Consider the following 13,571-nt stretch of genomic DNA (forward strand, 5'->3'; position numbering starts at 1 on the left):
TGTTTATTTTCATTGTTTTTTATCAGAGAATAATACGTGTGTTATGTGTCTCTGTTGTTATAGTATGTATTGTATGCCGGTTTATAAGCCATTGACCCATATATATATGCGTAACTCAGAGTGCTTTTTCAATAAAGTAATAAAGTTAATTGTTTCTTTTGAACTCTTTGTAATTTGGATTTACGTTTTAGTATGTTATGAATCAAATATGAGAATTTAAGTCAAATCGGTGATCACCAGTGGCGGATCCAGAAATTTTCATAAGTGGGGGCCCACTGACTGCCTAAGAGGGGGCCCGCCGTTCCGGTCATGCTTCAGTGATTCCCTATATTATCAACCAAATTTTTCCAAGAAAAGGCCCCCTGGGCCCCCTCTGAATCCGCCTCTGATCACGAATTTCGACAGCTAATGCCCCTTTGAATTAAGGTTTTCATACTGTACGTTGCTACCTTTACATTGACGGAATTCGTACCTAGTCACTCCGACTTCGCTCTTTATATATAATATTTGCGCGCCATATTTTGTGTTACGCAACGTATTTTGTTTGTGGCTGAACACTGTGATTTGCTTCTGTCTGTTTACAAGAAAACACATCAAGTCGTAGATTAATAGACGAAACAAAAAGGTTTTAGTTAAAGCGGATATTAACACAATGTATAACGCATACCAGTCGACTGGCATATATTTCCGCCCCAAAACATCTATGATACCCCACGCGCCCCTGTGAATGTATTGACTATTGGGGTTTTTCATCATCTAATTATTGAATAGAGGCATGTCATAATGTAACCATATCAAACAAAGATGTTCATCCCCTTTTATCTTAAATATGCTTCTATCAAGTATAATGTATGTCATGTATGCAGGTATGTGACAGCTGTTTTATTTGGTTTAAGGATGTTCGCTACTCTTCTTTTTGAATTTTTTGTCAGATATTCAGAATCGTCTAGTTTTATCCATTTAGTGCCAATAAAACAATTTTCACACTAACCCTTACTTTTCTGTTCATAATTTTGATTTATATAGTTTGACAAGCCATTTATGAAAGGCAGTGTCTGCGCGTACCCGCATGCGGGTACGAATAGTCAAATTGCCATTCATAGGCTACGCGTACCCACATCCGGTTTTATAATAAATGCCATCGGATCTTGAATGAAACGTGAAATATATACGGAAATTATCGATAATATGGGGATTTTGTGTAGAACGAGTGAAGAGTATGAAAAATAATATTTACAAATTGTATTTATTAGATAATGATACATAATAAACATTGCAAATTAAATGCACACTGATGGAAAATGAAACTGTACAGTCCCTGTAAAAGAAAAACATGATAAAAATTCAGATACTATTATAAAATGTAAATGCAAATTTAAAGAATAAAATTTTACTGATTTTGAAAAATACCCATATGAGATTTAATATTAATCTTTTAGTAAACTGTTAAACAGAAATTGAAATTTTAAAATATCTTAAACGACTAAAATTAAAGCTTGGGTGTCTAGGAAGATGGTCAAATAAACATTTATCAATGATCTCATGATTTATGAGAACTGTGTGATTCCCTCACAATCAGGTTTTGTCCATCTTTAGTTACGCCAAGTTTAAAGTGGAAAGGACATTCCATTTGGAAAGTACTGAAAGTAGACATATCCTTAATATCATGAACGGTTTACAATAGAAAAACTAGAAGTATTCGACATAAAAAAAATAAACTTGACTAATGGATGAAACGTGGCAAATTCGATTTAAAACTACAATTTAAAACAAATACCTTGTATTAGGTGTTTTTCCTGTCGAACTTGTTTGGAATTTTTTGCCACCGTGAATACAGGAAAAATTTATTCTGTTAAACTTTAATTCCTCTTTAATTTTTGTGTTTCCAGTTCTTATTTTCTCTGCAGCTGCAATTGACTCCGAGTTTCTTTTATACAATTGTATAACATTAATCGACTGATAGTTCTGAACAAATTGTTCCAATTCATGATAACTTTGAAATGTCTTCCCCACATGTATATCACTCTCTTCCATTTTAATAATATTTATTAACTGAGAAAAACTGTTCACTAACTTATATATAAATATTTATAAAAATTCTGAGTAGTTTTAATCAATTTATTCACTAATTGCGACAAATTCTGTATATATTTCACGTTTCATTCCCGATCCGATGGCATTTTATCATAAAACCGAATATGGGTACGCGTAGCCTATGAATGGCAATTTGACTATTCGTACCCGCATGCGGGTACGCGCAGACACTGCCTTTATGAAAATCTTATAAAATCCTTGTTATTTTTTCATAGTTTTTGAAAGAAAAAAGGTGGTAATGTTAAATGTAGGAAAAATCTAGAGAGAATCATTTCCCGCCAAGTTTTCAATTGATTATATCTTGAAAACAAGGTCATGAACCTATCATTTTTTTCTGCCATTTAAATTATGTTATTTATATACTATCAATTTATAACAGTCATTTAAAAAGCTTGTTATTTTTAAAAAGAGGAGCGAACATCCTTAAACACTGACAAGCAATTTGTTTTGTTTAATGTGTCCTGTTTGTTTCAACTGTTCCGCCTGTTTTGTATTTTCTGTCAATGTAAATAAACTGGTGTTACTAGTGGGGCAGTAGCTGATTACCTTTCAAGAGCACATACAATCACCCCTGGTGTTTGTTAGGGTTATTATAACAATCTGTTGACATTGCTTGTTGGCATTTTATTTTTCCAAGTATGATAAATAGTTTTGATGTCAAAATTTATAAGAATGAAGTGTGAGTCAGACTCTGCTTCATTATCATCACCTTCAATATCAGAGTCGAGTTTGGTGATGTGGAAATTTTTATTGCTAATATCCGTATGTTCAGCGCTCTCATTTTGTCTTGTCACTGCTGACCGCCGAATATTTGGGGTCCCTTTGTGGCTTTGTGGTTTTTGTTGTGTTTTTATGCTGACGAGTGTAGAAAATAGTTTGTGTAAATTAACTGTTAAAAACCACATGATTTATTTGATATTATATTCATTGACATTGTACATATTTTAAAACAGTCTGCGACGTTAAGCGGTAGCCCAAAGCCCAAGTATAGTAAAAATCTCATCGGATTTGTGCAGAAGCACTGGTGATTGCCCGATCCGTCAAGTGAACGTCTGAAATTGTTTGCTAAATTGTAGCCAGTATTTTATTGAATCTGAGAACAAGTTACAAAATTGTCCCAGCCTTGTTTCCATCCATTTACTGACGAAATCAAGAACGAGGCTCGACCATGTGCTTTCAATAAACACAATCTATAAATGACAATGGTTTTTTTTTTAACGGCATGTAATAGTCCAAGTTGTGACTGAGTGCAGAAATACGAAGATAGATATATATATAAATCCTGTCAGTAAGTCAACGACAACAAATTGCTTACAATGAACTACAAGTACCTGATGCAATAAAGCACTGACAAGATCAAGCTTAAATCTAAAAGGCACTTGAAATACAGTAAATATTTGTGTTACTGTCAAGCACTCAGACGATTTTTTAAAACCCGACTCTGATCAGGGCAAACTTTCCAAAAATTTACAGTCGCCAGATTTTCAATATTCTAATAGCCTAAATGGCGACCAGTTATGAATTTTTTGTCGACCATTTCAGTAGACTAAATTGAGGACTGCTTTATCACTTCCCCTGGCTAGGTATTTCTTTAGTCCGAGATTGGTCTGAGGTCCAACAGCTGCTTTGCCAGACAAGCTGGGGGTACATTAGTCAAATCGGCACCTGGTTAAATCGGCATCTGGTCAAATCGGCACCTATTTAAAGTCAATTCGGCTTCCAATAATATTTGATATAAAATATTTTATGAATCGATGGGTCACTGTGAAAACTGTCCAAATGTGAGAAAATAAAGGGTGGCAGGTAGATGAAACTTACATAAATGAAGAGATAAAAGAAAAATGAACAATTTAAAGCCTGGTTTATATGGATCCAAGGCCCTCAGTCAGCGCCAGAAGCAACAAAGTGGCGCATCCATTTTGGACAGGCAAATATCCACTTTTTGATATGGGACCAGCTCTGATGTCCCACGGCCCCAGCTTGTCTGGCAAAACAGCTGTTTGAAGTCCGAGCAATCTTGGACTAGTATTTCTTCTGATTGTGGGATTTTTGGTTGGCACCAATTTTGTACCTGGAGAGCATGATTTCCCCTTCAAAATTAATTACTGTACCAGCTTGGATTCAATGATGGTGACATTGTCATTAATGTAATAAATATATAAAGGCAGAATACAATGAGAGATAACATTAAAACCTCCAGTGGATCCCATCATGATACATGTGTTTACTACTTGTTGCTAAAAATAACCATGGCGTGCCATTGATACAAAAATGAAAAACAGTTAAATGGTAGTCAGAATTAGTCAGTCAGGTTCAATTATGTCAAAATAAGCTCAAATACAACACTGACATGACTGATGGCTTGAAAGTCAATAATCTTATCCCATTTGAATCCGTATTAATGCAATCTATAATTTGACCTTTATCTGGAGAACCTCCACATGAGTATATGATAGGTATATGTATTTTTCTCTATTACAGATGACAAAAAGATCTATTCACTGGTTTCGCAAAGGGCTGCGTCTCCATGACAACCCAGCTTTATTGGCTGCTTGTGAGAATGCTGTTGATGTTAAACCAATTTTCATCTTGGATCCATGGTTTGCCAGTAATGCAAGAGTTGGTGTGAATAGATGGCGATTCCTGTTACAGACACTACAAAACTTGGACCAAAGTTTGAAAAAATATAATTCTAGGTACATGTGTAATTTGATTTGGAACAAAATATGTGCAGTAATATATATTCACCAAGGAATTCTAAAAACACTCTAAAATTTTTTTTAGAAATTTTTAATTTTTTTGTATTTGACCCATTCTGTCAACTGTCCAGAATGTGTCATTGGGTGACCTTTATTTATGGCCCTGTTATACAACATCTTATTTTATTATTATAATCACCAAGATAAAACTATAAATTATGACCGCCATCATCATGATTATTGTGATTCTTAACTGAATCAACTTGTTTACAGTAAATATGATGGTATTATTTGATTATCTCCCCTTATATATTATTTGCCTACATTTACACTAGAATTTAGATGGACCTTGACAAAAATTCAATTTGAATAATTGTTTTTTTAAAATCATAAAACGGCTCACATTTAATACCTCGATAAAATATCCCAATGATCTGTTGCAAAAATAAAAATAAAAAAGTAAACATTTGAATAATATGTCGTGTTTTCTTGTAAAATATATGAAAATAGATGAGGTTGGTCAGTTGGATAGTTGGATATATTATTTTTCTATTGTTGAAATAAATAGGAATACAAGGAGATTTGCAAAACCTTTTTTTTTTTTTAAATTCTTGCATTGTATAATGTTACACAAGAACTATTTTAATATATAAAAAACTCATCAAAGTTGCAATGTACCAGGCCTATAATTTGGTATGCCAGATGCACATTTCTTCTTCAAGAGACTCATCAGTGACGCTGGAAAAAAAGGTTCAAAGGCCAATTGAAGTAGGAAGTTGCAAAGCATTGAAGATAAAAAAATTCCAAATGGTTTTGTCATTACATGTACAGCAAAGGTAATCTATTCCTGGGGTAGAAAATCCTTAGTTTGTTCGAACAATTCAAAGTTTTGTCAACAGTTAATTTATTTATATTACAATATCAATGATAATTCATATCAACATAGAAGTGTTGACTACTGGGCTGGTGATACCCTTGGGGAAGAAACCGCATCGACCCAGTGGTAGTAAAAATAAACTCATCACAGATACCAGACTTATAATTTTGCACGCCAGACGCACATTTCGTCTACAAGGACTCATTATTGATGCTCGAATCAAAAAAGTTAAAAGGCCAAGTAAAGTACAAAGCTGATGAGCATTGAGGATAAAAAATTCCAAAAGGGTTTGCAAAATATGAGTGTCAGTTATATAACCACAAACATAACATTGATCATGTTGATATAAAGTTCTGTCTTAAGAAAAATCAGTGAACTCCTTTAAGTTACGCATTTACTTACAGGTTACATGTTGTTAGAGGTACTCCAGGAGAGGTTTTTCCTGAACTGTTCAAGCAATGGGAGACAACTCACTTGACCTTTGAACTTGACATTGAACCTTATGCCAAGGTCAGAGATGCTGCAGTTAAGTCACTGGCAGAAAAGTCAGGTGTTGAAGTGATGACATTTGTTTCCCATACCCTGTATGATACTGATAAGTAAGTTTTATATGGAGTTTACTCTAGTTTTCAGATAGTCAGTTTTCCCTTCTCCGGTTTTGTATTACACACGAAAAAGTCACTTGATAAGTCAGAAATCTATGCAATACAACAACTTATGGTGATGTCACCTTATGGTAGGTTTTCATCACGCTGAGGTTGTCGAAATAGGAAAGTGTTGTCCAAATTTTTATAAAGTCTAATAAAATTACATTGTATTCCATTTGCTTGAATCAGTCAGGGACGTTACTTAAACAAGTTATTTTTTTTGGTTACTTATATAGGTAATTTTTGTTTTTAAAAATTATTTAAATTACTCAATAGAGTTATTTTAAATTTCAATAGAAGCATGAACTAAATGTAGTTTTTATGAAATTTTACATTATTATATCATATAAAATTAAGAAATTATTAAATTTGAGAGGAGTATAGAGATACAAGGTTACTTTAAAAAAAATGACAAAAATATTACTTGTTTAAGTTATTTTATACATCTTTGTAAGAATAAGTAATTGTAATTGTTTTGGGTTACAAATTATAAATAACTTCAAGTCTTAATTAAATCACAAGTTTCTATCTATTTATATCTGTCTACCTCAAGAGTTTCAAGTAAAATGATATTTTAATAGTCCCAAGAGACCAATCTTTGACCAAGAAGCGTCAATATGAAAGATAAGTGCGTCAGAAAGGCAATTGATGTTTCAGGAGGATTAGTTTTTATACTTCATGGGAAAAATAGTCAAATGTCTGTGAAAATTTGCTAAAGCTAGCAAAATCTGTATGAATGGACACCTATAAAAATAATACTTACAAAAGTTACTTATATAAGTAATATTTAAAATAGCATCGTTTTCAACATAACTTGTATATGTAATTTTAAAAGTTACTTGATTAAGTAATGCCCCTGACTGTGAATTCACCTGTGTGAAAAACTAGGGATTTGCATAAAAGATGTCACATGATAGGACTTTTTCTACCACCCAATTGAAACAACACCTCCCTCAGGACTATCCTATTGATGATTCTTGTATGTGATTGTCCAATAGCATCCATTACAGCCTGTGAATATTTTTTATCATAATCATACCCATTCCTTTCTGTGCATTCTCACTTCATTTTGTTTAAAATTTGGTTACATCTTTTCAACACCTATTGTTGTATGTCATCAGATGAGTGAAAATACGGGTTTTGTTTCACTTATGAAATATTAGCAATTGCCCAGGTTGCACAAAGTATTAGGATGGTGTACAGGTGAGGAAGCAACACATGTCAAAAATATATTGATATGCATTGTGAAAATGAAAAGTTCTTTGCATAGGGCCAAAAATAAAATTTGAATTATTTGATGTTGCCCTACCTACCCACCTAAAAGGCAGCCTACCCAAAAAATTTTATGACACAATTGTTTCAAATTTTGTGTTTAAAGATTTTTTTCCTGGTCTAATATCGTTTTCTTAACTAAAACATATAACTTATGTAGTTGGCCGAAAAAATAAATAAAATCCCTACATGTACCTACTTACCCAACTGAAGAAGACCTGGGTAGGCAACATCAAACAAGGAATTTTTTTAGAGTGGCCTATGGTATGTGTTTTGCTGTGTTATTTTTGAGTAGGTGTTATTTTTGAGTATGTGCTATTTTTGAGTATGTGTTATTTTTGAGTATGTGCTATTTTTGAGTATGTGTTAATTTTGAGTATGTGTTATTTTTGAGTATGTGCTATTTGGACATTTCAGTATATTCTCTTTTATATGTTACAATGCTATATGGGTATGCAGTCAGATATTCATGATATTTATGATATTTTATAAATTTTGAGAAAATATCTTTTCAATTAATATTTGGACAAATAATCTCATTAATAATTATCAGAATTCTTTAATAATCAGGGTAATCATGATTAAAAGCCAGAAGAAAAAAATGTTGATAATAATGATAAAATTTTGCCAAAATTATAGTAATAAAAATATTATTCAAACATATGCATTTTTATGACTTTTTACAGAAATATTTTTAAATTTCTTATTGATTAACAATGAAACAAAATGCTACATGTACATAACAGATAAAAACATCTGTCCCTTATCATGCAAAGATTTTCACAGACATGCAGTATAACAAACAATATTATTGATCTGTGAAATGTTTTATTTTTATTTTGTACATTGAAAATTTTAAAGTATATAAGATGTTATATAGATATATATTGTTAAATTTAAAGTTTACAAAATAAGAACTAAAACAAATTTTGAAAAAGTAAATGTGTAAAACAACATTTTATGATGAATGAGGATATTATTTTCCCTCGTTTACAACTTTTTAAGTCTTGGTTAAAAATGAACTTGGTCTATTTTTGTACAAATCACATCTTATGATGGTGTTTTGCTTTAAATTTTCAGTTTTATTTTTTTATCCTTATTTACATCTTGTTTTAGCTCACCTGGCCTGAAAGGCCAAGTGAGCTTTTCTCATCACTTGGCTTCCGTCGTTGTCGTCGCTAACTTTTACAAAAATCTTATTCTCTGAAACTACTGGGCCAAATTAAATCAAACTTGGCCACAATCATCATTGGGGTATCTAGTTTTAGAAATGCGTCTGATGACCTCGCCTGTCAACCAAGATGGCGGACATGGCTAAAAATAGAACATAGGGGCAAAATGCAAGTTTTGTCTATTATTTTGAAAACCGTTATAAATAGAGAAAATCAGACATGAGCAAAAGTTCAGAATGTTGAGCTCTACCAATTGTCTGTATACGCCAAAACTGTCAGACCACTTCTAATAGGAGTTATTTCCTTTAAATGACAATTTTTATACGACTGCATCGTATATTGGTATCACGTCATCGTCGGCATCGTCCGAAGACATTTGGTTTCCGGACAATAACTTTAGTTTAAGTGTACTGATCTCTATGAAATTTAACCAAAAGGTTCAATACCACAAAAGGAAGGTTGGATTTGTTTTTGGGGGTGATGGTCCCAACCGTTTAGGAATTAGGGGCCAAAACAAGCATTTTTCTAGTTTCAGGACAATAACTTGTGTATAAGTATTTTGATTGCTCTGAAATTGTACCACAAGGTTCAATACACAAGTAGAAGGTTGGGATTCATTTTGGGGGTAATTGCCCAAACCGTTCAGGAATTAGGGGAAAAAAAGGGTCTAAAACAAGCATTTTTCTAGTTTTCAGACAATAACTTGTGTTTAAGTGTATGGATGTCTCTTAATTTGTACCACATTTTACAAAAAGAAATTTTGGGGGGGGGGGGGGTCAATTTTTTTCCCTCAAAATTTAAGAAATTGTCAATTTTCCAAAGAAAAAAATTGGGGGGTCACAATTTATTTTGCTAATTCTTTGTATATAGTCTGAAAACAGATTTACTAAGTATTGCACAACAGCACAGTGTATTGCACAACAGCAAGAAATCTTCAATTGAATATAAATTCAAATCATACAACCAATTTCAAGTTCTCTGACTACATTTATTCTGTGTCAGAAACCTATAATGTGTCAAATATTTAATTACGATCCAAATTCAGACCTGTATCAAGCTTGAATATTGTGTCCATTTTTGCCCCAACTGTTCAGGGTTGCACCTCTGCAGTCGTATCCAGCTGCGCTAGGCGAAGCAGTTTATTACCTTTTTTTTTAAATTTTTGCCTATTATCTTGAAAACTATAATAGACAAGTTAGACAAATAAGTCTGCATGGTCAAAATCGTCTTATGACTCCTTATTGTAATTATTGCCCTTTAAGGACGATTTTTACCATTTTTTGCGTTTTGTCTTATATGATCAAAAATTATAATAGGTAAATCGACACTTTAAATCACAAAAATAATCAGTAAGGCAAGATCTACTAACAAGTCAAATTTTGCCCATATAGTTAGTAGACTGTCACCCTTTATAGCAGTGGTTGCCCTTAAATGAGGATTTCTTTTTGCCCTCTTTTGTGTTTTGAGCAAAAACTAAAGAATATAGAGAAATAAAACAGACTAAATGATCAGCAATTCAAGATCTACAAAACAGAGATTTTTGTCATGAATTTTATTCTCGTCTACATTGTTGGAGAGTGTCCTTTGTTGAATATGAACTAGACCAAGGTGAGCGACACAGGGTCTATAGAACCTCTAGTTTTTATTGTCCCCGCTGCCTCCCCTGACACATCCATTGCACACTTTGTTAATCTGCAACTAATTGAAAAGAGCTTGAGAGAATTCAATCAAGTTTGATGCCAAGTTACTTCATATCTGATATATTAATTTTTGATCTGAGTGATTTTGGGGGTTTCCCATATCACAACAATGACTTGACTTGTCCATGTCAGCTTATGTCAGTTTGTTTATCCACAACTCATTGCTCATATTATTCAGAGCCAGCATGCACATCCTTGGAAGACTCACACATGTTTTAGACTTGTATGTAGAAGTCTTATTCCCAACTTATATGACTTTTTTCCTCTCCTTTCACCCACCAGTTTATCTCTTGTGAAAAGTCAACAAATTTTGATGGCAGGAATTTCAACTATACACACGGGAGTGTGGAAATGTCAAAATTCTTCAATTGACCAAGGACAAGTACTATATAAAAAATCTACTTCCCTGTATTTTTTTTTTTTACTTTTCCCTACTGGTTGTGCTTTTTCAGATATTACTTGTCCAGAACATATTTACTTTTCTGGGAGATTTTAGGAGAAATCGGGCATGAGATTTGCCCATCCTTGACACTTACATTTTTTGACAGCTCACAAATTTCATGCTGCACACATATATATGCATGTACATGTATAATGAAAATTTTGATGTTTATTGAAGTGCATACAAATTATGATCTTGGAATAACCTTATTCAGGTATTCTTGAGAATAAAGTGTTACAAACCAATACATAATCATTTTTAAGACAATCAAATCCAATATGGTGCCTAAAAAAACTAGCCAAACTAATGATAGGTCATCCTTGCCTTTCAGAAGGGAGCTGCAGTCAAATTTTTAGTACATTTACATTAAGGATGTACCATAAATTACAAAAAATACTATTAAATTTCCTACACAAATATTGTGTAAGGGGGAGTACTCACTTTTTCAAGTTTTCTGGAAAAAATAGCACTATACTTGTATTAATATTTAGAAATGTTGTTTTCCTACAATTTTTTTTTCTCTTCGACACAATGTTTGATAACAATTGAAATTGAAATGTTTTTGCCTAAAATGTTATAATTTATTGCAGAGTTATCAAAGCTAACGGTGGAAATCCTCCATTGACCTACCAACGTCTACAAACGGTTCTCTCAAAAATGGGAGCACCTCCTAAGCCTGTTGAGGGACCAAAAGGTAGTTTAATCTTTTCTGTTATACCTTTGTTTACAGTTATTTCTGAAATGACTATAAACCTATCATGACATTACACATATCAGTCAAAGAAATTTTCTTTGGTTCCATCATGTCCATAAACATAATAAGTGAAATTTTTCTTGAAATTTTTCAAAGAAAATTCGAAAATTGGTAAACAATTAAAACAATGCATATACTTTCTACAGCACCACCCCCCTCTTTTAATAATATTTTCCCACTGAAAATTGTCAAATTTTCAAACTTAAAATTTCAAAGTTTACACACCATTTTAAAGTTTCAAAATTTAACTATCATAAGTGGATAAATATTGTTATTTACTGAGTGAAGTGGTAGAATCCGTTTCTCTAATGACACAAAGGAAAATGTTAAGTGCTATGTACCATTTAGATATGGCAGGAAATTTCATGTGATATATTTAATCAATTATAGTCTGGACAATGGGTTCACAGAATAGACAATAATGGGCAAAAAGTGCAGAATAAAGGATTAATATATTAAGGAATGGAGAAAAATAGGCAAAAAATTTAAAGAATAGAGAAAAATGGGCAAAAAATAGAGAAACATGAGAAAATAAACAAACGATGGAGAAAAATGTACCTAAGAATTAAAGAATAAAGAATTGGGGGACCCTATCCAGACCCTCATCAATATTTGGTGTATTAAAATTGATAAAACTGATCATAATTGTCAATGATTTTTAAAAATCCAGGAAGAATTAATTAGGAAATGTTTATTATTAACTTGGTCATCATAAATTTATGGATTTATAAAACAAACAATTTTGTGACATTTCTTTCGCTTATATTAAAGAGGTTTCCTTCTTTTAGATTATTAATTTGCCCTTTAGTCTTTAACACCACTGAACCCAAAAAGAAGCTGAAGGTTTTTATCCAGTTTGGATGTTACTGTCAATATGTGTAACAAATGATTAATATACAGTCAGTTATAACAGGTTAAAAAGGATGGATATGGTATAAATGTACCCCAAATCTAGCTCCCTACGGACTCAAGTCAATGCAAATATGTTTCTATGCTTTTCCTAAGCAAGAAACCCGGTTAAGGGTTATCCATTTTTGCCTTTTATAGAATTTGATGCCGAAGGCAGATCATTGGCAGTATGTTAAATTAACTCAACTTGTAAATACATACTATTTACTATGAATATTTCTTTTCGTGGATTGCGGAAAAATTGTATTTGTTGGATATGTGATTTCATGGTTTTGCCTAAGACTACATACCACATAGTATTTGGTTTCTTGCATTGTTAGCTTGCTGTCTCATTGAAGTTTACACAGCATTACTGTACTTTTAATTCACACAACAAATATATGAAAAAGAATTCTTAAAACTTAACATGGAAAATAACAGGGAGTCTTTGATGATCAGTACTGTGTCCATAATTAACCTATGAATCATTTTCAAATATAGGAATCTTTCTCTTGATTTTTCATCAATTTAGCAGGCCAATCTAGAAGTCTGCATGACATTACAAGCTGACTTTATAGCAAATAGAGTAGATCTTCCACTTCCTCCAGCTTTATGTCCCTCCAATACAGTAAGAACAAAGCATCTTTGTCATGGTTCTAAATCTTCAATTATTTATTTTCAATTCATCTAATGACCATAACTGTACCAATTTTTTTTAATTTAGAAATAACGACCAAAATAGCAGCCAATCATGATACAGAGTATGGTGTACCAACCATGGCTGACCTTGGGAAGGATGATGCTGAATGTGGACCACTGCTGTTTCCTGGTGGTGAAACAGAGGGTCTGAAGAGACTGGATACTATGATGAAGAAAACAGTACTAATATTTATTATATTGTTTATTTGTATGTTGCTGTTAAACATCCATTTTTTCTTGAATATGCATAAAATATTTGCCTCTGGATATCAATCTAACAACAACCAAACTTGGCAGAAGACACGTACTGGGAATTTTTATAAATTG

General features: G+C 32.5%; 1 protein-coding gene across 2 annotated transcripts in view; it reads left to right on the forward strand.

Moving 5' to 3' along the window:
• Positions 1–518: 518 nt before the first annotated feature.
• The window catches only part of LOC127710344 (cryptochrome-2-like), a 32,716-nt gene continuing 19,663 nt past the window's right edge, over positions 519–13,571 (forward strand). The window contains exons 1-5 of one of the 2 annotated variants that reach the window (XM_052216143.1): positions 519–625; positions 4,576–4,790; positions 6,075–6,269; positions 11,494–11,597; positions 13,270–13,424. In XM_052216143.1, coding sequence (XP_052072103.1) covers positions 4,576–4,790; positions 6,075–6,269; positions 11,494–11,597; positions 13,270–13,424 — 669 coding nt within the window. In that variant the 5' untranslated portion in view covers positions 519–625. Of the gene's footprint in view, positions 626–3,528; positions 3,678–4,575; positions 4,791–6,074; positions 6,270–11,493; positions 11,598–13,269; positions 13,425–13,571 lie in introns of those variants that run through there. The other variant, XM_052216141.1, reaches the window with a different exon arrangement.

The sequence above is a fragment of the Mytilus californianus genome, unplaced genomic scaffold (assembly GCF_021869535.1).
Source record: "Mytilus californianus isolate M0D057914Y unplaced genomic scaffold, xbMytCali1.0.p SCAF_72, whole genome shotgun sequence".
Classification (NCBI taxonomy): Eukaryota; Metazoa; Mollusca; class Bivalvia; order Mytilida; family Mytilidae; genus Mytilus; species Mytilus californianus.